The sequence below is a fragment of the Prinia subflava genome, chromosome 10 (genome assembly GCF_021018805.1).
Source record: "Prinia subflava isolate CZ2003 ecotype Zambia chromosome 10, Cam_Psub_1.2, whole genome shotgun sequence".
NCBI lineage: Eukaryota > Metazoa > Chordata > Aves > Passeriformes > Cisticolidae > Prinia > Prinia subflava.
In genome coordinates, this window is record NC_086256.1 from 18924213 (window position 1) to 18948875 (window position 24663).

The 24663-nt window shown below is 38.5% G+C and overlaps 1 protein-coding gene across 2 annotated transcripts in view; it reads right to left on the bottom strand.

The window, feature by feature from the left end:
• The window catches only part of CDC14A (cell division cycle 14A), a 44619-nt gene extending 20409 nt beyond the window's left edge, over positions 1 to 24210 (bottom strand). For both annotated transcript variants that reach the window (XM_063407617.1, XM_063407616.1), the window contains exons 1-7: positions 23969 to 24210; positions 23467 to 23557; positions 13170 to 13245; positions 9571 to 9663; positions 7316 to 7395; positions 2661 to 2727; positions 497 to 559 (exon numbers count right to left, since the gene is read on the bottom strand). In XM_063407617.1, the coding sequence (XP_063263687.1) occupies positions 497 to 559; positions 2661 to 2727; positions 7316 to 7395; positions 9571 to 9663; positions 13170 to 13245; positions 23467 to 23557; positions 23969 to 24074 (576 nt within the window). In that variant the 5' untranslated portion in view covers positions 24075 to 24210. The remainder of the gene's footprint in view (positions 1 to 496; positions 560 to 2660; positions 2728 to 7315; positions 7396 to 9570; positions 9664 to 13169; positions 13246 to 23466; positions 23558 to 23968) is intronic.
• Between the last annotated feature and the right edge of the window lie 453 nt (positions 24211 to 24663).

Here is a 24663-nt window from a genome sequence, read left to right on the forward strand (position 1 = left end):
CTTTCTGGGACTTCATTAGGGAAATACTTTGGATATATTTCCTTTATTAGAATTCCACATAATGCATCCTTGCTGAAAAAGAATCCCCAAATCTGCATAATCTATGTGGCTATAAAAAATTGGTCATATATTTGGGACTTATAGGAATGGAAGGAGAAGCTGACAAGTGCAAAAAGAAAACATATTCTGTGGGTCAGCTGAGAGACCTTGGATCCTATCCTGGGAGAAGGTTGGGAAAGCACGAGAGAGGTCCCAGAAGCCAGAAAAGCTACAAGAAAGCAGTAGATTTATGATATGATGCACTGAAATGGCAAGGATAGTAATCCTGCATGTTATTCACAAAAAGCAGACAGGTTTCCATGTACATACCTTGCATATGAACACTGGGTTTCACTTGAATTAAAATGTGTTTTCAGTATGTTTTAAGTTGGGGGATACTGTATACTCTTATTTTAGGTAGCCCAAACACATCCAATGCATTATTAAATGTACAAACCTCATAGTGTTCATATTCATCCACATCAAATGTCTTAAAGTCAAAAAATCCATGCTGCACGGCCTAAAAGGCAACAAGGTGTCAGTTTACACTGAAATACAATATATAATCCCATTTTATAATACTTTTTTGAGCAAAACTAAATCCCTAAGTGTTTGTGGTTGTGGCTAATTGAAGCTTTTACATTAAGACAACGTTACATTTCGCACAGAATAAAAACACAGACAACAAAAACTCCAACAATGTCACTGGAACATGTTAGGCTCATTACTTCCCCCCCAAAGACATGAGGATGGGACACAAGGTTGTTGCATATCACTTAAATTGTTACATTGATTCTCCACAGCCCACCACGTGGGGTTTTCTCTGTAAGGCAGATGACAAGTTAAAAAGCAATTCCCTTTTTGTCATACACTCATTTAATGATTCCTGTACCAAATGTATTTTCATGCAGTTGGATGTAATAAAACATCGAACACTGAGAGCTTATTGATTTTCTGCACTTAGTATGATACTCTGGTTCTACCACCATAATACCAAGGCAAAATGGCATGGACACAATGCAGTGCCATGTATAAGCTCTATTTTATTATTTCTTTTAATACTCATTTCACAGGTATAATGAAGTTCACTGGACTATATTAGACAGCATTTGTTACAGGATTGAAAGAAGTTTTGTATTTGATTACTGTACTGTTATTAATTATGCCACTTTTGTACTAAAAAATTGTATATAATAACCACATTGAAAACAAGTCTATGAATATGAACTTCATAGCCAATATTTATTCCAAATTGGTGGAAGACATTTCTGCAGCATCTATTTACACTGAGCCTATTGCGTTCTGAGAAATATAGATACTGCACAACACTCAAGAATTAAGGTGTGATAAGAACACATCACAGATTTGTGATTCAAACCAATAATGCTCAGACTGCCATTATTTGCTACATACAGAGCACCTTTCTAGGACAAATGAAAAATAGCTTTGTTATAGACAACACAGGCTCAGTGAATGGACCTGTAATGAAACCTAAGGTACTGAGAGGTTTTTCTGAAGAGCTGATTTTGAAAAATGTATTTCATTGAAACATGGCTGGCTGGCTGCACTCCAGAACCTGCAGGCCCCCTGAACTACATGTATATGACATACACACGTACAAACACCAAATTTATCCAGGTAAACCAAGAGTACTTTCAATTAAGGCATACATTTTCTGCCCAAAGTGTTTTAACCTCTGGGAGCTAGACAAAAATGTAATAATAAATTTTATGAGAACAAAGGAAGAAAAACTGATTCTCACCGTCCTTTTGATGCATTAGCTGTAGATAAATTACAGTGACTGCACTGACTACTTCAGATCTTCAGGATCTGTAGAGTGCCTCACAAATTACAGTCTTGCTGGGAACTGACAGCTCCTTTCCCACCCCCACAGAACTAAAAATATTAAGCTTGATCTCTCTTTTTCCAATTTTTAAAAAATACATGTTTTGCCATGCTTTTAAGAACTACAAGTGGTCTATAAAGTGTCTGTACAGAACTGTTCCTATAGCTTGCTCTCTTCATCAAGACCAATGGGATACGAACAAAATTTATAGGTGCCCAATTAAGAACGGATGGAAATTTTTTTTTAAAGAAACAATACTGGAGCTTAGTATTTCAGTACTACTTAAAATGACCCATCAAACCACTAGGAAGATACATTACTTTTCATTGGTTGAAAACAATTTTGAAAATATCAGAGTCAAACACTGAACCAAGTGTTTTGGGGAAAGCTAGGCCCAAGTACCTGCAAAAACAGTTCTGATTAAATCACAGTATACCCAGCTATCTGTTTCACTTGACTTCATCAGCCTGTCATTCCCTCTCATGGCTATAAATGATCTTTTAGAAGACCTAACACAGTGCCTTGCATTAAGAGCTGTCCCCACCCAGGTCTGGTGCCTTTTCATGTTCCAATTCATGAGGTGAAGTTCAAAGTCCAGACAGGTCAAAGTGCAACCTTCCTCTGCCATCAGTACTCAAACACAGTCCTCAGTAACTCAGGCTTCATCACCGCTCCTTCACCTGAAACCAGGTTTTATAATCTATTTTAGCAGTATTTTTCTTCATGTTTTAAAAAGCAATTTAAACCTGTTTTGTAAAGAAAAAAATGTTATTACCTTATTTACTCCCTGTAAACAGTCCAAGATCGTAAGATTGTATGTGCAGTTCCCAAATGAAGCATCCCTATAGATTTAATACAAATGAATTTAATATACACAGAATTATTTTAAGAACTGGGGAAAAGGCAGAACACAACACAATACATTCAAGCTATTAAATCCACTTTGAAAACTCTGAATTAAAGTTCAAAGACATCTGTTTTGAAGCTCGTTCAGGCAAAAGTACTCCCCTATGCAAGATGTAGCTCAGACTAAATGCAGTTAGATATTGCAAGCTACTTTAGGTGCATATTTTACGTCAGGTAAATGTATGCTCTTTACATGCTCTTTACAAAATTATGTATGCTATCCTGGAACAGGAAGGTTTGCATACTCTCTGGATTGTGTAAAGATAGTAGCAAAAAAGCAAAGATTGCTTTAACCATTAGTCAAGTCTTAACTGAGTTACATTTACAGGGGCAGGCAAATCAGACTACTAGCTTGGAATTAATTTATAGGCTTTCATTTTGATGCCTGATTACAGATGTGATTAAAAGTTATCCCAATATAATTAACTTTAAAATTACTTAACCTCAGTTTACCACATGAAAATTACAACTTGTCTATAAAGGATGACGTGAGACAGACCACCAAACACACACCACCAGCAAGTGCATTGTGGAAAAATGAAAAAGTACTTTTTGAAATGTGCTTCAGACAACTTTAACAAAACTCTGCTTGAGCACATTATTTCCTTATCACTTATTAGGGAAATAATTTATAGCTTTTCTCTTAGCGATCTTAGACAGAGTCCTAAGAATAGCAAAATTTTAGGTTCAGACAGATATATTTAATCTGTAAGCAATTCAAAATTTCAATCTTTCATTGAAAACTTTTAGTTTTTGGTAGAACTTGCTATAAGTAGTATGAAGTTTGTGATATGCTTGTTCAATCTCAAGTACTTTAAGAGTAGAAAATTCTGCCCTATTCTTTAAGAGCAGAATAAATTTCGCAGTTTTGAGCAGGCAGCGTTTGCAGAAAATGCTTTTAAGAAAATTAAAAGATACTATTTTGGTAGTGTGATATTGCAGGCAGGCCAATCTAAAAATGCTTTCAAATTACCAGATTATTAAAACACACTTAGCCAAAATGTTTTGGAATGGAAATTCCAAGTGTGTATGAATCTTCCATATCCAAATCCAACAGAGAAATTTTAAAATGAGAAGCCATAAAGTATTTTCATTACGTTGAATAAGCAGAACATATAAAATCTTAACATATTAATTTTGCAGACAATACACTTTTGACAGACTTATTAATGGACTAACATTAATATTTCACATGATAACAGATCATTTTAGCACAATATTATTTTAGCAAACAAAATGGTCTTGTGAGCAAAAAAAAAACTAAGGGCCCCAATGGGAACATGTACATAGAAGAAAGGGTTTAAAAGCTGTACCACTTTTCTGAAGGGGCTGACAAAATAAAATCCAAACAAATGTAAACCACAAAATTAAATTTTTAGAGAAATGTGAACAGAAGATATGGTTGTAGAAGACAAGTGGTACTTTATATGTTATTTTGCTGTAACAAGAATATAACTTTTATTTTATCTATATGTATATAATTACTTCTTTGACTGATAAGGCATCTGATAGTGCTGTACATAAGAACTATGCTAGGGAAAAACCCCACATAATCCCTAATCCATGAATAAGAAATACTATGAAAGAGGGAGGGCGGGGTGAAGCTGACCCAGATGTCCAATTGCAGGTGTACAGGATCTCAGCTCCAGCTCCTAAGCCAGCTGTCACCAGTGACCTGCACACAGATGCTGGCAGCAGACAGGGATTGCCTCCAGTACCCATGTCTCAAAGGTCTCATTTCTGCTGATATGCACCTGACATTAAAGCTGGTTGCTGATCACATGTTTCATTACAGTACTTTTACATTCTTTTATGCCCAAATGAATAGCCACCTTACTTTTCAAACGGTGACAGAACTCTATTTGCTTTCAAAATGAGAAAAAACGTGAGTATTTCTAGGAGATACAGATTGAGTATGAATCTGAGTTGGCATTACAGAGCTGCATATCCCACATCTGATTTCCCAGTTGCTGTAGCTGACCTCAATACTGCATAATGCTTTCCCTTTCACCAAACCGCTAAAAAACAAAACAGTTTGTTTCCCCAGCACTTGCCACTAAAGAAACAAACCCCAGCAGCTATAAATCAAAATCCATCTCTGAAATTCATGTCATTATTTAGAGACTGAACATAAGATTAAAATATATTTGTTTTTTCATCAATACAGAGTAGTTTGAAGTAAAAATCTGAAATTCCTTCTCAGTAGACAACTGGTATTCATGACAATTTTAAATGGTGTTAGCACTGTTTTTTAAATGGAAGTGAGAAGAGAGAGTATAATATCTTCAAGAGACTAGAGCGTCACCAAGTGACAGTGAATCAGCCAAAAATAAGACAAAAGTGTCTCAAAGACAGTAGAGTGCCTTATCCTGCCAAGTTATCTTTAGGTTTTCTATTATAAAAAACAAAACAAAACAAATTTCCACGAATTCAGTAAGAGGAGTGATCTGATTTTTTTCCACCCCTGAACTGTATTTGCTGAAGCTGTCTTTAAATGACACACCAGCTGAGGACCTAAGCCGATTAGGGCTTTTTGAGGTCACTCAGCTACATGAAAGTAGATCAGTTTCCCAGTGATCACTTCATGTAAACCTACCTCAGTACTCCACAAAGAATCTGACAATGCTGCAGCTTCTTCCTATTCAAAGTTGTCTAGTTTTTTTTCAAATAGAGGACATGTCACATATCAAAGTAACAAACTTGTTAAATAATCCAGTTGTAACACTTAACTGATCACTGCTCACTGATAAACAATTCAAACAGAGATGGCCTATACACAGAAGTTATGTAATATCTAAGTTCCAGCCTGCAAGAATAAATTCAAGTCAATAAACACTGAACAGCAAGGATTAGTATCTCCAAATTATTTCCGTAGAACATAAGGAAAGGGGCAAGGCATTTGGGTTATATTTTTAATTGTACATAAGAATTATTTTAGTCCTTTTCAAGGCACTAAAGGTGTGTAAAGAATGCAAACTTCCTCATAACACCAACTTCTTTCTTCATAGTACAGCCTGATGCCAAGCAGACCCAGTACCTAGGGCAGAGCTGCTCTCCCAGCACAGTTCAATTGCCTGAGCCTCTGTGCTCTGCCACGTTCTGCAACAGAGAGGGTCCAAATGGCCTGGAGCTGGTGGGGGGAGACACAGCTCTGCAGCTATGGGCCCTGGGGAGATGTCACCAGGGCCCTGGGGAACTGGCTGGAGCTGTTGTAAAGCCACTCTCCATCACATTTGAAAAGTCATGGCACACAGGCCCAGTCTGCCCAGAACTGCAGGCTGGTGAGCACCTCCTCTGTGCCTGGGAAGAAGATCATGGAGCAAATCCTCATGGAAGCAATGCTAAGGCATATGCAAGACATTATTTAATGCAGATTGTGACCCCTGTATCTCATACAGAATTTGGACATGTTAAAAACCAGGCATGTTTAAAAAATGTGATTTTTTAAAAATGCATTGTACCAAGTATCTTTTATAATTAGCTGAAAAAATATGGATACCAGTAACTCAGTAAACTTCTTGGGCTCTGAAGAGCTATCAATGACCAGGTCAATGTATAAATTCCCTGTCAATAAAAGCTATCACTTATTAAATACCTTTTTTTTTAAATGTAGCTGATGGTTTAAGATTTTGTAGTCAAACTGGTGTTGACATAAAAAAATCTACCACCCCAACAGTTTATACTGCATCTAGCTTCTGTGCAAAGTATGAGAAGAGACTATCTGATCTCCCCTTGCTGAGTGGCTGAAGAATCAGAGGAATTTGATATAGACAGGGTAGGTCTAAATTTACAAATTCATTGGCTGACCGAGAACACTACCTGCAAAATGCTGATTCTCCTAAAAGAGAGGATATTGACCTTCTTGCAGTTGCCTTTTATTGCCAGTGTTTGAATAAGAATACCATGAGGTATTCTCACTCATAAAGCATAAGAGCATTTCAGAGTCCACACCACAAAAAATATTTGGAAGTCTCTCTATTAGATAGGCATGATAGCAAAAATTCCTTAGATTCAGGCCTCAATGTGATCTCAATGTGATGAATAAACACAGATTGATAGGAACTATCTATGATGCACTGAAAACATTCCATAACCTTAATATCAGCACCTATTCTGTAAAATATAGAAAATACAACAGCATAAAACCCCCTTCAATCCTGTAAGTCTCACTAGCCAGGGACTAGGTTATTTCAAATATTTTGATGGCTTTCAAATAGTAAAACACAATGCATTACAAAGAAAAGGTTTAAGTGCTAAATCACAAACGTGCTAAGAACTGTTTTCAAAAACCTCACAGTTTGCTAGACTGAGTCTCATTAAAGACTTATATCAATCTAAATGATTTATTATTCCCACAAACAGCAAGTACTTACACAAGATGTAAAACATTTTTTCTGGAGATCAGTCATTTTGATACAATACCTGTATTAGACATGAAATTCCTTTTTGGGAGGTAATCTAAACCCCAAACTTTTAGCAAATTTCAAAATAGAGAAGGTAGTCTCATTTCTTGTGTTCACATACCTAAATGGAAGATATGGTGGATTAGATCCAGATACAAGTGTCCTGTAAGCTTCTTCTGGTGTTTTCTTCAAGTATATAACCTAGAAGGGATGAGGGAAGAGGGAAAACCATGAGCCTGAGAAGTCTTTAACCAGACAGTAACTTCCTCCAGCCACTAGGAATGCATGTTATACTCCTTCATGACATACAGAGATCAGAGAAAGGCATGCCTATACAGAGAAAAGATTCAGATATCAACAAAAATGTTCTGTTTGGTGTCTATCCCTTACTCTAAAAAAAGAAAATTGGAAAAATATCGCATACTGCTGCAACTGAGAGACTTCAATGATGCATGAATTACTGTAAAATAGCTTACATTTAAAGCCTAAATTCCTGCTTAGAGACAAAAGAGCCTTAGAGGGTAGTTCAGAGAACTTCAGGAAAAAAAGATGAGTTTCCATCTTGTCAAGGAATTGGGAATCTGAAGTAGGGGCAAATTCTGGCCCTTCAAAGCTGTGTGTGCTCAAAGCCATGCACACAGGACACTTTGAACTAACGCTGGTCATTGTCTGTCCACACAGCTCATAAAGGCTCGTAATAAAAACTCCAGGAGGAAACAGAAAAAAGATATTAGGAACACAAAAGAAAAGAGGAGAGGGAAAGAAACACTGAACAAGCTCCTGAAAAAATCAGAAGTATCTCAGATGTCAAGAGCAATGCAATAACTGAAGGAGGAAGGATAATGAAATGAAGAGGAAAACATTACAGTACGTCTTCAGCAGCTAAAAAGTAGTGAATTCCATTAAGAAAAATCAAGGAGACATTTTCTGACTCATCTGTATCAATGAAAAGTCAGTAACCAAAACCTAGCTTCATTTTTAAGCTAATATGATGAATCTTCAGAGTGCTTTCATTCTGCAATGCACAGAAATTTAAAAAAAACCCTAACAACACAAAATGCCCATTGTGAATAGTTTGGATAACCTGAACTGATATCTAAAAAGCAATGTAAAAGCTTAAAAAAATTACGTTATAGATAGTAACTTTTCTCTTCCAGGAGTTTTTTTTACATGGGACAAGGTTTTCTTCCCTTTTCCACACTATCAAGGCTGTAACTCTAACCGTGTGGCTCTGCTACTTGTAAATCCCAGATTCAATAAGTACTGTACATTTGATTTTTTTTCTCTGACATTTTCATTTTTATGCTCTCAATCTTCTGAGTGATGATGCTGTTAAAAGTTAGGCCATTACACAGGCACATGACATGCAGCAATACTGGCCCCATGTACCCACTGTCAAGAAAACTCATATCTCCTAAAAAGCTTGCAGAACAAAAAGGAAATCAGTATATTCCAAGTCCACCTCAACACTTCTCCACAGTATTTCAAATGCAATTTGGATTCATGTTTTTCCCACCTGCCATTTACAAATTAGAAGTATACAGAACACATCCCCTCTAGAGGTACTTAGATTACCAGCAAACAAATCCTTCATGTTTCAGGTAGGGCTGAGATGTATAATTTTAATTTTTAAATCTGGAAAAAACACTCCTGCAAGCAAATAACTGGGCATGCCATAGTAGTTAGCTATTGCCTGGTCATTTGCTGCATAAAGGCTACCTACTTAAGAACTTAACAGCTTTTTTTCTCACTGACATTACAGAAATATAATACAAGATAATACTACCAAAATACACAATCAGAGGAATCATGACAAAGAAATATGTCCAATCCATCTGCTACCTATAAGGAAAAGGAAGAGGGACTAGGACAAATAAACCAAACCTCCTCAATTAACTTTCAAACACCAGTAGAGCTGTGGCACGCTATTACTCTGAGTAGGCTATGAAATTAAATGAGAAAAGAAATCAATTCAATAACCACTATGCCTCTGGTCTAGTAACTTTAAGAAGGCTGTGGGAAAAATCTTTTCTCCTTCCCAGTTTGACTCTCGATAATGACAGGAACTGCAATTCATCCTAACGGGGTCAATTAGAGGCAAGTGATTTGGATTTTCAACATTCAGGAAAATGGAATCTCACAGAAAAGCATGCAGGGGATCTGCCAAAGCCATTCCCTATGTGGTAAAATAAATGGAGATAAGGGATGATGACTGGCTTTCCCTAGAACTCATACAACCGAGATTTCAAAGACAGCTGAGAGACAAATGAAACGACCATCTGCCCACCTCCCTAAAGGAGCACCCCTTCAGAAGCCATTTTACAGCAGAAATCTCTTCAGGAAGGTTAAAGTATTCATGTGATCAAGAATACTTACAGCATATGCACCTATTAAAAATGCTGCATTCGCTCGCTTCCGCTGGTCAAAAGTGGTGTAGTACACAATCTTCTTTCTTGATAGACTGAAATACTGTTTAGAAGAAAATAAACAAAACAGCATATTTACTAAGAAAAGAGTATGCTTTAAGAATACTTGAGCAAAATCACTTCTCCAAAGCTGTAAAACAGGTCAGAGAACATTCTTATCAAGAGGTTTCTAAAATTAAAGGAGAAAAAATTACTGATGCTCTGAACAATCTTTTTATATCACAGATAAATAAGAGTGCAGGGAAATAGCCACTGTTAGCTGTACAAAAACATGTTATAAAGTGGAGCAGAACCAAAATCTTCATTATAAAAAACTGGATACCCCCCCACCCCGAAGTTTAAATATGTGAAACACTAGCTTATGAACACTGATTAAAGACATTGAAATTTTCAAACTAAAACATCCTCCTGTATGTTAAACCTCTTTAGCACATAATTCTGTAGAGAAGACAAAAGAAAAATTCAAGCAATCAACCTTACAGTCATTTTATAAGCTAAACACTTCCATCTATACTATCTTAAAATGAGGTGATGGACATCTTTAGAAACCTTCAGAGGCAAGAATTTACTTAAAAAGGTAAGAAAAGAAAAAATTATATAAGAGAAAAGCCTGAAGAAAGGCTAGCAAAGACAAAACCGGTAACACTTGCAATTCTTGTTTCTTTATGAAGAAAAGAAGCCTGTGTCAGAATCCTGTGGACAAATGTCCCATTGAAAACAAAATCAACAAGCACCAGAAAAGAACAATAATGACAAGCTGCAGCAAAACTATTTAAAGCCAGAGAGAGACAATATTGTCACTTAAAAATAGCAAGGTGAACAATTTACCACACTAATAATTTTTACAACTTCATGAATTGCCATGCTTCCATTATACTCTGCTACACCACTGCATGTTTTTCCAGACTGATTTTTACAGTACTCTTATAGTTCTGAGGAAGTCATCAACAGATACCCTAGATTCTGTTTCTAATTATTTGATGCATTTTTCTATTTTTAAAAGTTGCGTGTTCTATAAAATGCCCTAATACCAGTGCTGTTGTTACCCAACTTCAGGTTTTCAACTCTTGACGCTTGGGAAGGGGAGATAAGGAAACTGCTGCAGAACAGTTTCATTTGTAGTGCCAACTGTATTTCACTTCCAGAAATCTGTCAGTGTCGACTCTCATCTCAAAACATCTTGCAAATTTTAGAACAGTTTTAACCACAGAATCAAATTAAAAAAAAAAAGAAAAATCAAATAGCTGATCATCTCAGGAGAAAACTGATGTAGGTACCACAGTGAGTTTCCTACTCCTGCCTCGCAGAGAAACAGCACCTTTAGCCACAGTTCTAACTGCACCTTCCAGCCTGGAAGTCACAACTTCCAGAGATGGAAGGAACAAGAATTAATGCAACTGGGTGTAAATAGGAGTGTAATTCCTGGAATAGCTGGTTGCTGCTGATTGGAAGAGGTTGTATCTTGAGGCCAACAGCAACATCTCTCGCAGTGTATATGCAAACATACAAAGTACAAGTCGTTACTTAATTAGTGAAGCATTCAATTATTGTTAAAACTTGACAAAATGAATCCCGGTACTTTAAGATTCCTCCCTTCTTCCCCCTCCTCAATTTTTTAATTTTAGTGTTCTCTAACTGCAATTCCACCCATGATGTGTAGGTGGGATAAGATTACAGTAGTTATGCAACAGTGACAGAACTTCAATTATAACTTATTGACTACTACTTATTTTAAAGCAAAGTTCTTTGCAGCAGTTTACAGTTCACCTAAAACACTATTTTAAACTGCAAAGCTAGCTAGTGAGAAGTAAGTTCTACGTAGTAATACCGTATTTCCCATTTTATTTTACAGAATGGATTTTTTAATCATATGGGTATACCAAGTCATTCCAATTTTGAGACACTTTTGTACCCAAAGTAGCCATAACCTGAAGTTTCCAGACTATTTAGATGAATACAATGGATCAGTTTTATTGCATCATTTTCAAAATATAAGGGTTTAATCTTTGTTATTTAAAATATTAAGGTGTTTTGAATCCCGACTAAAGCTTTAACACAAAATTGAAAACTGACATTAACGGCTTATAGCACAGCAAGCAATAGAACACAGCAGCACAATTTAAGTTTTCAGAAGCCTATAAAAGAACTGTTTGTATTTGCACACTAGTTACAGAAAATACAGTTTTACAGTAGGTGTTTTCTGAACCGTCAGTGCAATGCATCTGTTAACATGAACGTGCAATTTGTCAACGCAGTGCACTTCCATTATCAAAACTAAGCTATATGATCTATTTTTAAAAAATACTGATTTCCTGACCATACTTAATAAGCTACATCTACTCCTCTGGCCAGGTTCAATGCTGAGCTTTCACAACAGTTCTGGGAGGGCCACCTGAATGGATTAGGGCTTGAGTTCCCTTAGCACTGTACAACTCTGAAGAAGCAGGGATGTTTCAACAAGGACTTTTTCAATTTCATCTAGGGAATAACTATAGCTACAGATAACATAGTTGGCAATAATCTTTTTTTTCCACAACAAAACTAAGGGGCACACACTATGAAGCACTAAAAATATTCTTTACCAGTGAGAAGATTTATCAATTTCACATATCATTAAAAGATAAATTTTAACAGAATAACATAATGGTGTCTGTCAAGATATATCCCAGAGCAACATACTGAAAGAATCTTGTGAATTAAAAGCAGAGATTACACGGAAAGTGTAGCAGTTTTTGCTTTAGGTAATCAAACAAATTCATAAGGTGTATGACAGGGTTACAGAATATTTACTTTCACTGTAAGATTACATTTTTTTCTTTTTTTAAAAGTTCCCTGTAGATCTCAAGGAAGATTTACTTGCAGAGAATTGATGACAGGATTAGAGAGTGCCGTGGTGGACAATTACCAGATTGATAGCTGTGTAAAATCAATGTACTATTTGACAGTATTTTATAATATGGATATAGTTTAACTCAGTTGCACTGCTCAAGCAAGAAATTACTTCAATGTGTTTAATGAGCCTAGATCTATGCAAATTCTACCTTTACATATATACAGGGGCATATAGAGATAATATACACTTGTAAATAGAAGTGAATACAAGAATGGCAAACTTAATACAAAACAATTTAAACATGTGCATGCAACACTGCCTCAACATCTAGGCTGTCCTAAATGAGATGTTTTGCAATTACTATAGTTCTGTGTGTATGCCCAGCAGTTTATTCATATTGAAACAAAAAAATAAGCCAAATCCCTCTATGATTCAGCAGCACTTCAGTTAGCATGCACAAAGTGAACCCCATAGTTTATAAGCCTGCCTTTGATCTTCAATACTTGTGTCATTTGTATCAGCAACACTCCCTGATTACTTCTGCTCCTTAATTTACTGAGAATGTGTAAGGCTATGCACAGATAAACACAAGTTTTTTAAAAGCAGTTTTCATGAAATCAGACTAAAAAACAAGAAAAGTTTCTTTCAAGCTGGCTAATTTTATTTCAATTTGAAAATACAAAAATATAGGAACATTGTTTTTAAATGAAGCTTACCTTTAATTTCTTATTTAGTTTACAGCAGTATCTGTATAACATTGCCAAATTTAAAGGTCCAAAATCTCCATAGAAACTGGGAAAGAAAAAAACAGTATTATTTATACAAAAGAGCTAAGCAAATTTCAACATGCATATTGTTGATAATTAAAGCTGGAAATTGAGGATACTGAGTAGCCAATACACATGGAACAACAGATAAGTCCTTTATTGATTAATTTAAAAGGACAATAGTAACAATTAATTCAAACTTATTTATAGCTTCAGGTTAAGATAGTCAAGTAACTACTTTTCCCATTATATATACACACACTAACTAAAGATTTTCTTTTCTTCATCCCATGATATCTAGTCTGGTTTTGGCCAAAACCACAGAAAGAAGAACTTGAAGACATGATATATATGTAAACCATGCTGATGTCATCCTAAAGATTCTACAACTGTTTAAGATGAAAATATATCATTACCTATTGTCAAGAATAAGCTAAATAGAATCTCTTATTGTTGATAAAATTAATTTAATAACATTTAGTCTGGATCTCTGAAATTTAAACTCATTTCTCTACATCCCTTCCTTCACTATTCCAGAGATTGGATATTACATACACACTTTACATCTAATTATGTTTCCTTTTGTCCCCCAAATGCTCTTGCCTCTAGGCTTATTATTTATTCATGTTCTAAATATCAACTTCTCATTGTTCTTGTTTCTCTCTTCTACACTTTTAAACTCTTATCTTTGAACAACAATCTCTGACCTTAAGGTAAGAGCTGGTAGCAGTAATCTGTACAGGAAAAGTATTGCACAACAGGAATTCCTTGTAGTGATTCACAGGGCTCTTCCTAGCAAACTCTCTACATAGGGTTTACAAACCTTTACAACCAACAGCAGCCCTTATGCAAGCAACTTACACCAACCTCTTCTAGAGCTGCCTCTCCATCAATTGTGCAAAATTGGTCAAAATTTAAAATTTAAGCTGTAAACTTCCTCCAGTAATCCTTCTGTTGTGTATAAAAATCTTAATCTTGATGGTCTATGCAAATTTGTTAAAGCACACGTTATGAATTACAGTGAGAAAGGACTACTACTTAAACTGCTTTAATCTGATCTGCCTGAAGGCTTTTTGATAAAAAGACAGGAAGCTTCTTGCCTACTGACAAAACAAGCCATGGGCATCTGAATGCACTCCATTTGGAGAATCACAAAGGAAAAGGCCGTTTTGGACTTACAGTGTTTGAGGGAGTAAAAAGGTACTGAAATTACATGATAGAATAGATGGCAGTACCTATCAAGCTTTATGCCCCCTGGCAAAGGGTTTATTTTCAGGAAAATGAATTAGATTCCAGTTGAACATAAAAAGAAAACTTCCACTTTGAGGGCAATTAAACACTGAGAAGCAATTGCACAGAGGGGTTGTACAGTCACAACCAAAGTGCACAAGGATCTGAACGACCTGCTCTTGCCAGCTTAGCTTTGAGCCCATGGGTTGTGTTACATATCTGCAGAGGTGCCTTCTGCTTCACCCATTCTGCGTAGACACAAAAACAAATGAGGAGTGCTTCATCTTTTTTCGTGCTTACAACATCATTGATACCCTCCTCCCCACATTCTCTCAAACAAGAAAGCCAAGAGCAGTGCAAAAAGAGACAATCATATTAGTTTGATCACTCTCTAGGACAAGCAGCCTTCCTGCCACCCCAGTGCTGTTTCAGTATCACCTACTTCACAATATCAGGTAACAACACAAGTGTTGGTTAAGATTCAGTTCAGCACAAAACATTAATGATGTAATTACAGAAGCTAATTATCTGGGAAAAAGACCAAGCTGTCCAACTACTAGAACTTAATCTGCAGGTTGGACAGAAGTTAACTAAGTCAAGAGAAAACTGCAGCCCCAGGAAAGCAGGGTTCAACTGCAGAACTCATCATCTTCTCTTAGAGAAGTCTGCCAGGTATGGTCAACAGTCATTTTTAAAACAAAACGCTCCATACACTTTTTCATAGAGATGAAATAAAAAGGTTCCAAGGGCCAGTATGAGTTAAGAGAAACCAGTAGTTAAAACTGGAGCTCTAACAACACTGGAGTGAATGTAGCTACTAGTAAAGTCATATAGAAGGCTTCCTAACATCTCCTCCCATACAGGTGCACTAACACATGAATCAAACACCCCCATCCTATCTTACTCCATCAGCGTTAGAGCATTCTTTCACTTAACGTAAGATGCAAGAGTAAAATGTATAATATTAAAATTATTTTGGAAAAATACTTTTTAAAATATTCTGGGAAAATATTGAATGGGATAGTTACTATAATACAGAATACTTTTTAAAAAAACCATTGTGAGCAAAGCATCTGAAAGATGTAACTGAATACACAGTTCATTAAAGAACTGAAGAAGTACAGCCATGCTTTATGATAAGATTTATTACGATTCATTTGCTAGAAGTACACCAATATGAAGTCATATATCCACTTCTACTTTTCCACTTGATTAGATTTGAACACGAGTATAGGAAAAGTACATGAAAAGCAATTTATCAATTTATCCACAAGACAGATTATTATTTTGGTGGGTATAAAGATAAAATACATTTGAGTCTATCCAGAAAGTAATTGTCTTTCTACAAAATGAAGCCATTCAGCTTCTCTCAACCCTCAAGTTAAAGATGTCACAATCTTTGACTATTTCTCCATCACTGATTACCATTAGGAATCCTGTGCTTCTCTTTTCACAGTGGAGCACGGAGCAGAAGTATCTGTGTTTAAGATTCTGGTACTATCCCTGTTTGTCTATGCTGCAGAAACAAGATATTTGTCAGAATCCAAACACAATGGAAGGAAAGGCACTTTCAGTCCCTGCTGCATCAGCATTACTGCCCATACACGGAACCACTGCCAATTCCCCAGTTACTTCCCTGCTACCACCGAGGCAGTACAAACCAGCTACTGCCTTTGCTGATAAAACAGTGTGGTTGAAATGCGAGGCAGAAAGTTACAATAATGCATGTAACATAACCTTTCTCCATTTTATACTCTAAATTGGAGTAAGTTAATTATCCTTTCTTTGAGAGGGCTAAGTGAAACAAGTGCTTTACAAATCTTCAGATCAAAAGGTTCTTTGAAAGATAATACAAGACTCTGCATTGAAGTCAATGAACTCTGAGCTACAAAATCTTTCTTCAATTTACATCCCCAGACCTCAATACAGCTTTTGACATGTTTAAGCAGCATGTTTATGCATCCTCATTATTTTTTCCACAAAAGGCCATTTTTATACTTGTATTAGTGACACTTGATCCTGATCTACCCAAAGGATTTTCATCTCAAGACCAGAATTTTAAGTAAATGTAAGTGGAACATGGGAAATGGGCGGGGTATAAGGAATGGGGATGAAATGACACACCAAGTCACCGACTGAATAAAGAATTTTATTTGGCAAAAACTGAAGATCAACATAAGAAAAGTCAAATAGTCACTGATAACAATTCATCCAATATTATCTTACTTCCATCTCCTCTAAATCTAGATGTTTTAACTAAGCGTTTAAATACAGTAAGAGAAACTGGAATGCCTCTGAAGCTTAAGCCATTTAAGAGAGACAGTCATTTACAATGCAGGTGGAAACCAGAGGAACGGAAAGCAGGTATGGTATTAATTAACATTTTATTATATTTTGCTTTAATCAAGTACCTAGATGATACCTTAAATTATTCTTCCCCCTCATCCCATGTAGACTTGCTATCTTTATGCTTCTCAAACCAAGTAGCAAAACTCCAGAATATACTAGCTGAACATTTAAATACTATACTTCAAAAATTCTATCATGATGCCACCTGGAAGCAGTAGCATAAGTTTCTGGTATCTGTTTTCTCCTTAGAATAAACTCCTAGAACCATTTCTTCCTACCAGTAATTTGTTGCAATACAATATCTCCGGCACTTGCTGTACTGTATCATAGAAAACATCATCGCCTTAGAAAGGCCAGCCCATGGCTCTACTCTGTCATGCAAACAGTTACTGTCAATTCTTCCAGGGAAATTAATGGTGAAGGAAATGCAACCCCTTTAGTAAGAAGTCGTTTCCAAATGCAGTTCCATGAGGTGGGACATGAAGGTGCCATGAGTCAGTTCAAGCCTGAACCAGCCCTTCTGAATGCAAACACTACTTCTAGTAAGCATTTGAGTATCTCTGACCCTTGTGCTGGAGAGAAATGATAAACAGATTTGCCATCCTGAACGCTTCGATAGTGCCATTCAATGGGGGGATATTATAGCCTAGCAGACTTTTAAGTGAGTTGATAACCTCTGCAGAATCACAGAGTGTGCTGAGGTCCCTTCGTGTGGTGTTGCCCTCCAGCCTCTCCTTCCCCGTCTGCCTCTACATCCAGGATCGCCCAATTCCAGGTACAGAGTCTGGCACTTGCTCTTGTTGAACTACATACAGTTGGTGATTGTCCATCTCCCTAGTTTGTTAAGGTCCACGTTAACCTCAGTCAATCTATCAGGCCAAGATATCATCTTTCAAAGATAAAATGCATTACTTATATTTTACTCCAGGTGCCTGATACTTTTCTCTGCAGAGCAGTAGTTTTATATTTCCATTCACTTCCCATCAGGGCATGATGTTTCTTGTTTGCCACCTTATTCAGTCATTGGTTTAGTAAAGCATTGTTTTGAAGACAGAGGCATCATTTGATAATTTCATTCATTTTTTGGAGTACGTATATCAGAACTGGAGCACGAGTACTCAAAGTATGGAGTTTGCCTTCTTAAAGCCTTCTAATCATATAAAGCCATATACTGCCAAAACAGGAGCCCCCCAGGTTTGCTATTACTTAAGTCAAAAGACAAAACCCAAGACCCTGGTGAAATAACAAAAACACAGCTTCCTAACTGCAAAACTTGACTAATTTTTCAGCATTTTACAAATGTCCAGCTTTGCATTAAAATTAAGCAATGAGACTGTTTCTCTTGCTGTGATTCATTCTTTTCTTGCTCCTCCCTCCCTCTTTCCTACACAGGAACATTCAGGTTACTGTCCTCTAAGGGCCTTGCTGCATCTGTCCTGAGCTGGCCATGAGACAGTGCAAGGCCCAGGTGCTGCACAAGTGGCCAGCTGACTGCTCAGCTACTCCCTTCAAATCATAAGCTGAACACTGCTCCCATGCAACAAAGTCTGGATGAGAGAGGATCAGTCTGCACATTCATTACAGCCTAACTGCTGGTTAGGAGATCTTACCTACTCAGGCTTCTTTTCTCCAGCTCCAGTTTCCTCAAGTGTTTCTCCTCCCCACTTCTCAAGCACATGAAAAGAGGTGAGCTCCGTTTTTGTCCTCTAGTCCACTGACTCCAGTAACACGTGAATTGTTAGGAGCTGTCTTAACAGGGCTGAGATAAAATTCCTAATGCTTAATGCTGCTTAGGGATTGCGTGCTTCTGAACAGACGAAGGATGATACAGCAAATATAACCCTGGAAATAGCTGAAGGTAGGAATAATGCAGAGGCCCTGGACTAGGCAAAAACCCCCAGCTATTAAGTCCATTTCCTCTTGGAAGTTCCAAATCCTCCTCAAGATCCTGATTCTTCAAAATTCACAACTCTCAGATCTAAGCCATAGATAATTAAAATAGTTATTCCAGATACACGTTTTTCTAACCCAGTGCTCCTTGATATTAAAAACAAATTAACGATGAAGAGGTTCTCCCATAAAAAGTTACCCTATAGAAGAACCTTCATGTCATATCAGAAGCCTAGAACCTTTGGAAAAAAGTCACCTTGACAGAGGCCAAGATGCACATAAGGGATTTCTTAGACAAGCTAAATTCCCACCCAACAAAAAACTGGAGCTTAGAAAGCTGCTGTTTTATCCTTTTACTGCAAACAAAACAAAACTCTCCTCAGTACTACTGGCACATGATTTTCTCTTTTACTTACAAAAAAGCAAAGACAGATATGGTAAAGAAATGTATAAAATTAAGTTGGGCCATTTCCTTGTTTTAATTTTGGACTTAATCTTACTAAGTTATCTTGGTCACCCAATAGTCAAGGCTGAGTCTTCAAAATTACTGATGTGAAAAAGGAAATTCCTGCTTTCTGTGTGAAGTGACAGCTCTGATTGTTGTAACAAGGCTAAGTTTAAGTTTTGTTTTTCCTTTCAAATGATTTAAGCCACAGAAAGATCGAGAAGTTCAGGCTTCCTATGCAAGGACTGTTATTGGAGAGCCACAGAAAAGCAGCATTTAACCATGACAAAACCAGATAGGCCAACCTTTACTCTTCTCACAGGAAAGACAAACTGCTTCTTTGCATTTACACATGCAGTAGAAGAAACAGTCCTCATTTAATATTGTTGTAGCTAAGCACTTGAGAGCCTTGCTCTACTACTAACTGAAGCAGCTCTCAGGAAGACTGCTGTGAAATGGGCAAGTAACACACCATAGCTTGAAAGAATGTTTCAGTGTCATTTACAGTGTAATTTACAGCATGATTTACAGAGACGATCATATTTACTACTTCTACAGCTGCTTACACCATGTCAGGGATTAGATATGCAAACACTGTTTATACAAGAGATTCAAAGTCAGAACAAATGACTGAATAAAAAATACTATGATTTATGAAGGCTGCCATTATAATTAATCAGTAAGAGAGTCCTGCTTCACATTATTTAAATTCTGATTTTGTTTGAGAAAACTACTCAGAAATAAAAAGATATTAAAAGTTGCTTTGATAAAACCATGTGAAAGCCAAGTTAACCACTCAAATGTAGTATTCTCAACCCAGATCTGCTTACTGGAAGGTGAAACGTGAAAGATGCTATTCTTAGAGAATAAAAAGCTTCTTACTAGTGCCTAACTCATTAACTGAGGTCTTGCCAAGGCAAGGTTTGTCTATTTGCCAAATGAAAATCTTTATCAAGATGGATTGTTTCTCTTTAATTCCATTTTTCCAAAGTAACAGTTACCTGTACTACACTATCCTGAAACATTGTGTCCCCTTATAAGAAATTGTGCAGATTTTCTCAGGAGGAACCTCAAAGAGTTTCAAAAAGACTCTGAGAAAATCTTACAGAAACAGACCTATTAAAGAACAGATTTCAGAATTGTGTCATTCCATTCAGGTTTCCTGTTCTCTCAACTGAGGCATTTGTACATAATTTCTCTGGCATAATAGGTTCAAGATTAAATTGCAGCCATTTAACTAAAATAATGACAGTTGAGTAGCAAGTTCCTAGTCAGCTAGCGTTTGAGATAGACCTAAATGGTTTTAAGAACGTTTTTATTATCTTTTTAGTGTGAATGTTAGACAGTAATATGAAGTCATTAAAACAGTTCAAAACTTCAAATGTGAACTGAAGGCTAAAGTGCTCAGGATTACATAACCACACTTTGTGTATAATTTAGTGATAATCATGTGACAAGCTACAGGAGCAAGTCAACCCCAAACTTCCCAAACCATTACAGCTAGCACTGCAGCTCTTTTGTTTAATAAATGGGGTATATTTATATTTTACTAATATAAAAATTGCTTCCTTATGTCTCTTCAAGAGTGGGGGGAAAAAAAAAGGGAAGCAAGGCAGTAAGTTTTTAAGTACCATGTGATCCAGTAACAGGCTCTCTGTAATCATGCAACTCCAAATCTACATATTCATGAGGTTTTCAGATCAGATACTGCTTCAGTGAAGCAAACTGACACCTCTGTAAAGTCAGACAAATAAAATTCTGTAACAAGCTAACAGAATAAGAGCCCAAAGAAAAGCAATTTGAACAGAAAAAGAGCTGAAATAAAAGCAGTTTACTTCCAAGCACAATGAAATATCTTTGTCTTGTCACTACAATGATGCATCTAAGCAAAGTTAAATCAATAAACAATTGTATTAATGTAATTACTTACATACTTCACAGGTCCTGAGGAATTCATACTGAGCAGACTTCTCCTATCCCCCTCCTTGGAACTCTCTGAACAAGTCATTTGATTAAAAAGGAAAAGTGGCTGTGGAATTCTGACCACAAGAACCACCCAGGCAGGCCATTTCCATGAAGACTCTGCAAACCACTCCTCTGAGCTACAGCATTTCAAAACTCACTTCCAATTATTTATTTTGCTATCAGGCAACCAACACTTCTAATCACTTTCTCAGAAAAAAGATTACATTTTTGAGGAACTGAGGAGACCACTTGATCTGTTGCACTGAAGTTACATTCTACTACTACTTACAGAGCAGCCCTGTCAGGCCCCTCACTTCATGTGCAGCCTGGGGAACACAACAGACTGAAGCCAAACTTGGTGACAAGCATAAGAGAAGCTATAGCAAAATTAGCATTTCCCCAAGAACTGAGTCTTGTGTTCTATTCCTCAATTTATCTCTAGCCTTCCAAATTCAGAGAGATATTAAAATATACATAACATGATAACCCTACTGACACCTGCTTTTACTTTCCTGAGACAATATAAACTTCCTTAGATATGAGAGGGAAAAAAAATAATTAAGATCAGGCCTGAGTTTATTACCAAATATTGCACACACTGATAAGGATGGGTGCTGCAATACAAATACCAGGGGAAAGTTTAGCAATGACATGTAGAAGTTTATGACACAATTCCTTGGTACCACCTGGTAACTGTCACTTATTTTCATATCACATTTTAGCATTTTATGAGCACAAAAGGGAGAGTATCTTTATGGTATCAGATACAGGATAACAATTTTCAAATGGGCCAAACAGATTAGGAACCATCAATTCAGAACATACACCAGGAGTTACATGTTCAAAGTCTTTAGATGTGTCCTAGAAGATAAAGGAAACTTTGCTTCCCTCCATTACCTGGTAATTATACCTGGTATCAGGTTACACCCTCCTCATATGTAGTTAACACTGGGTTAAGGAATGTACTTACAGAATTTTTCTCTACATGCTATAGAAAATTACTTTCCCCCACCCCCCTCAAATTTCTCAGTACTTTTTTTTGTTTGTTTTTTAATATGACACTGTCCTTACACAAATACCTCAGTTACAGGCCTTGGTTAGTACAACTATCTGTAACTAACAGGACAGAACTGCTCCCCCTTCCTACTCTCAACATCAATTGACACATAAGATTCCTTCACACTTCCTTAAAGCATATTAAGAACTGAAACATAGTACTGAAGTCTGGAAGAGAAACAAGTTTCCCTTCTTAAAGCAAGTGGAAAACTTTCCTACCAGGCAAATTGCTCAGGACCTTCCCCAATTGAGTTTTGCATTCAGTATTAGGTCAACCCTCCCTTGGGATACTCCAAAGGCCCCTCCCAATCAAAATTCCTTAATGGTCATTAAAGAACTTACGCCCAACCTAAGCAGCCCATTACAAAAGTAAACTTTCAGAATGAACTATTGGGAACTCCAGCAGAAGACACACAGCTTAAGATAAGAAAACGTGTAGAAGATACCCTGAAACTACAAGCTGTGCATAGAAAGTAAGCTAAAAATGAAGGAATATTGGTTTATATCTTCACAGAAGCAGTATTGGTACTGGAGAAAGGAGGGAAGAATGGTTGATGCTCACAATTGCTTCAAACCATTTGGAAAGCAAGTTATACTTAAAACAGGAACACAGTTTTTTTTTTTTCACTTCTGCTGCAGCAAACCCCATGTGAAGCAGATAGGTATACACCATCACACAGGAAACAGCCGACCTTGGAATCAGTCCACAGCACCAACTTCTTAGCCACAGCACAGAGTGATTATTTGTTTGATGTTTTTTATGTCCTTAAATAGTATTCCAGCTATAATCAATTTTATTTTTTACCTTCTATGTGAAGTGTCTTACAAGCATGAACCTTTTAATTGACAGAAAATATTTTTTTCTGCTGTTTTAAAGATATAAAAGCCATCAAAAACTGCTATCAGAAAACACTATAGTAAAACCAGAGTTATAAAAGAAGTTGTAGATGCTCTTCAAAAGCACATTTAAACATGGCATTCTTAAAATTCTGTCAACTTCATGCTCTCTATCCAGGAAAATACTGGAAATACAAAACAAACTACTGCTTATCTAGTCGTACCAAATAAGTCTTCTACTTAAGACACCATTCAGTAAAGAGCGATTAATCCTAATAGACTTCTGTGTTTCTTTTAAGAGTCACCTTGTAAAACTAGTTTCAGCTAATAAATAAATACATTCGGACTAACTTCATGCTCATATTCTATGCAAGTACCTCAATGGGGCAAAAATATTCTATAGTCTAGTCTATAGAGGAGTTGTTGAGGAGACTCTCAGGGGATCATTTTGAATATGCAAACCACAACACTTACTTTTCATAGATCAGTTCCTCATCGGTACAGAAGTAATGGGTATTTACGGTACTTTTCGGTTTAGTTCGTAAAGTAGCGAAGTACAACCGATCTGCAAGACAGACGAGAGGCACAGCGTCGGACAGCGAAGGCGGCCGGCCGCCGCCTCGGGGCACGCCTGTCACCGCGGGGCGGAAGAGCCTCCGCCGCTCCTTTTTCTGCTGCGTGAGCGGCGGCAGCGCCGGGCCGGGCCCCCGCGCTGCGGGCGCCCCTCGGCAGCGGCTCCCCCAGCCCGCAGCCCGCAGCAACAGGTGCCGGCCCCGCGCCTCGCTGGGACAGCGGGGAAAGCAGCGCCGGGGGGCCGCGGCAGCCGGGGCGGGCTGCCCTCGAAACCCGCCGGGCAAAGTGGCCAGGGCCGAGCCGGGCAGTCAGCAAAGCCGGGGGAGGGCGGGAGAGAAGGCAGCGGGTTTCCTCTCCGGGGGTGGCTCCGGGACCCCGCGGGCAGGGGATGAGCGGCTCTCACCTTTCACGAACTCCGAGGCTCCCCCCAGCACTTCGGAGGCGGCCGCCGCCGGCTCCATCTTAAAGAGGGCGCGGAGCAGCGAGGCGCGGGGCGGCTCCGAGCTCATGGCGCTCCGGGGCAGCGCCGGCGGGGCCGGGACGCGACCCGCTGCCCGGAGGGGCCGCCCGCCAGGGCCCACGGTGCTGCGAGCGCGGCGGCCGCAGCCCGCATAGGAGCGGCAGCGGAGCCCAGAATGAGCCCCGGGACACGGCGGGCAAGCGCCCACAGGGACTCCAGCTCCACCCCGCCCCCAGCCAGGAGACGCCCCCGGATAAAGCGGCAGCGGGCGGTTACCAGGCGACCGGCGGCGCTCTGGCAACCGCCTCACGGAGCCTTTGTGTCGCCCGGCCCAGGGCTGACGCTGCGAGTGACCGGCCCCCTGCGCTCCCCCTGCTCCCCGGCCCGGCAGCGCCCCTGCTCCGGCAGGCAGCGGCCCTGAGCCCGGCACCGCCCCGCCCTCCGCCCCGCCTGCCCGGGCAGCGCCGCCGCGCCCCGCTGCACTGGGGCTGCTTTTCCCCGCCCGCGGGCGGCCCGTGGCAGAGCGCCCCACGGGCACCGGGCGGGTGTGGCGCACTCGGAGCGGGGCTGAGCCGGGGCGCTGCCTCAGCAGCGCGGGCAGGCTCCGGACGGGGGCGAGCGGAGCAGCGGGGCCGCCT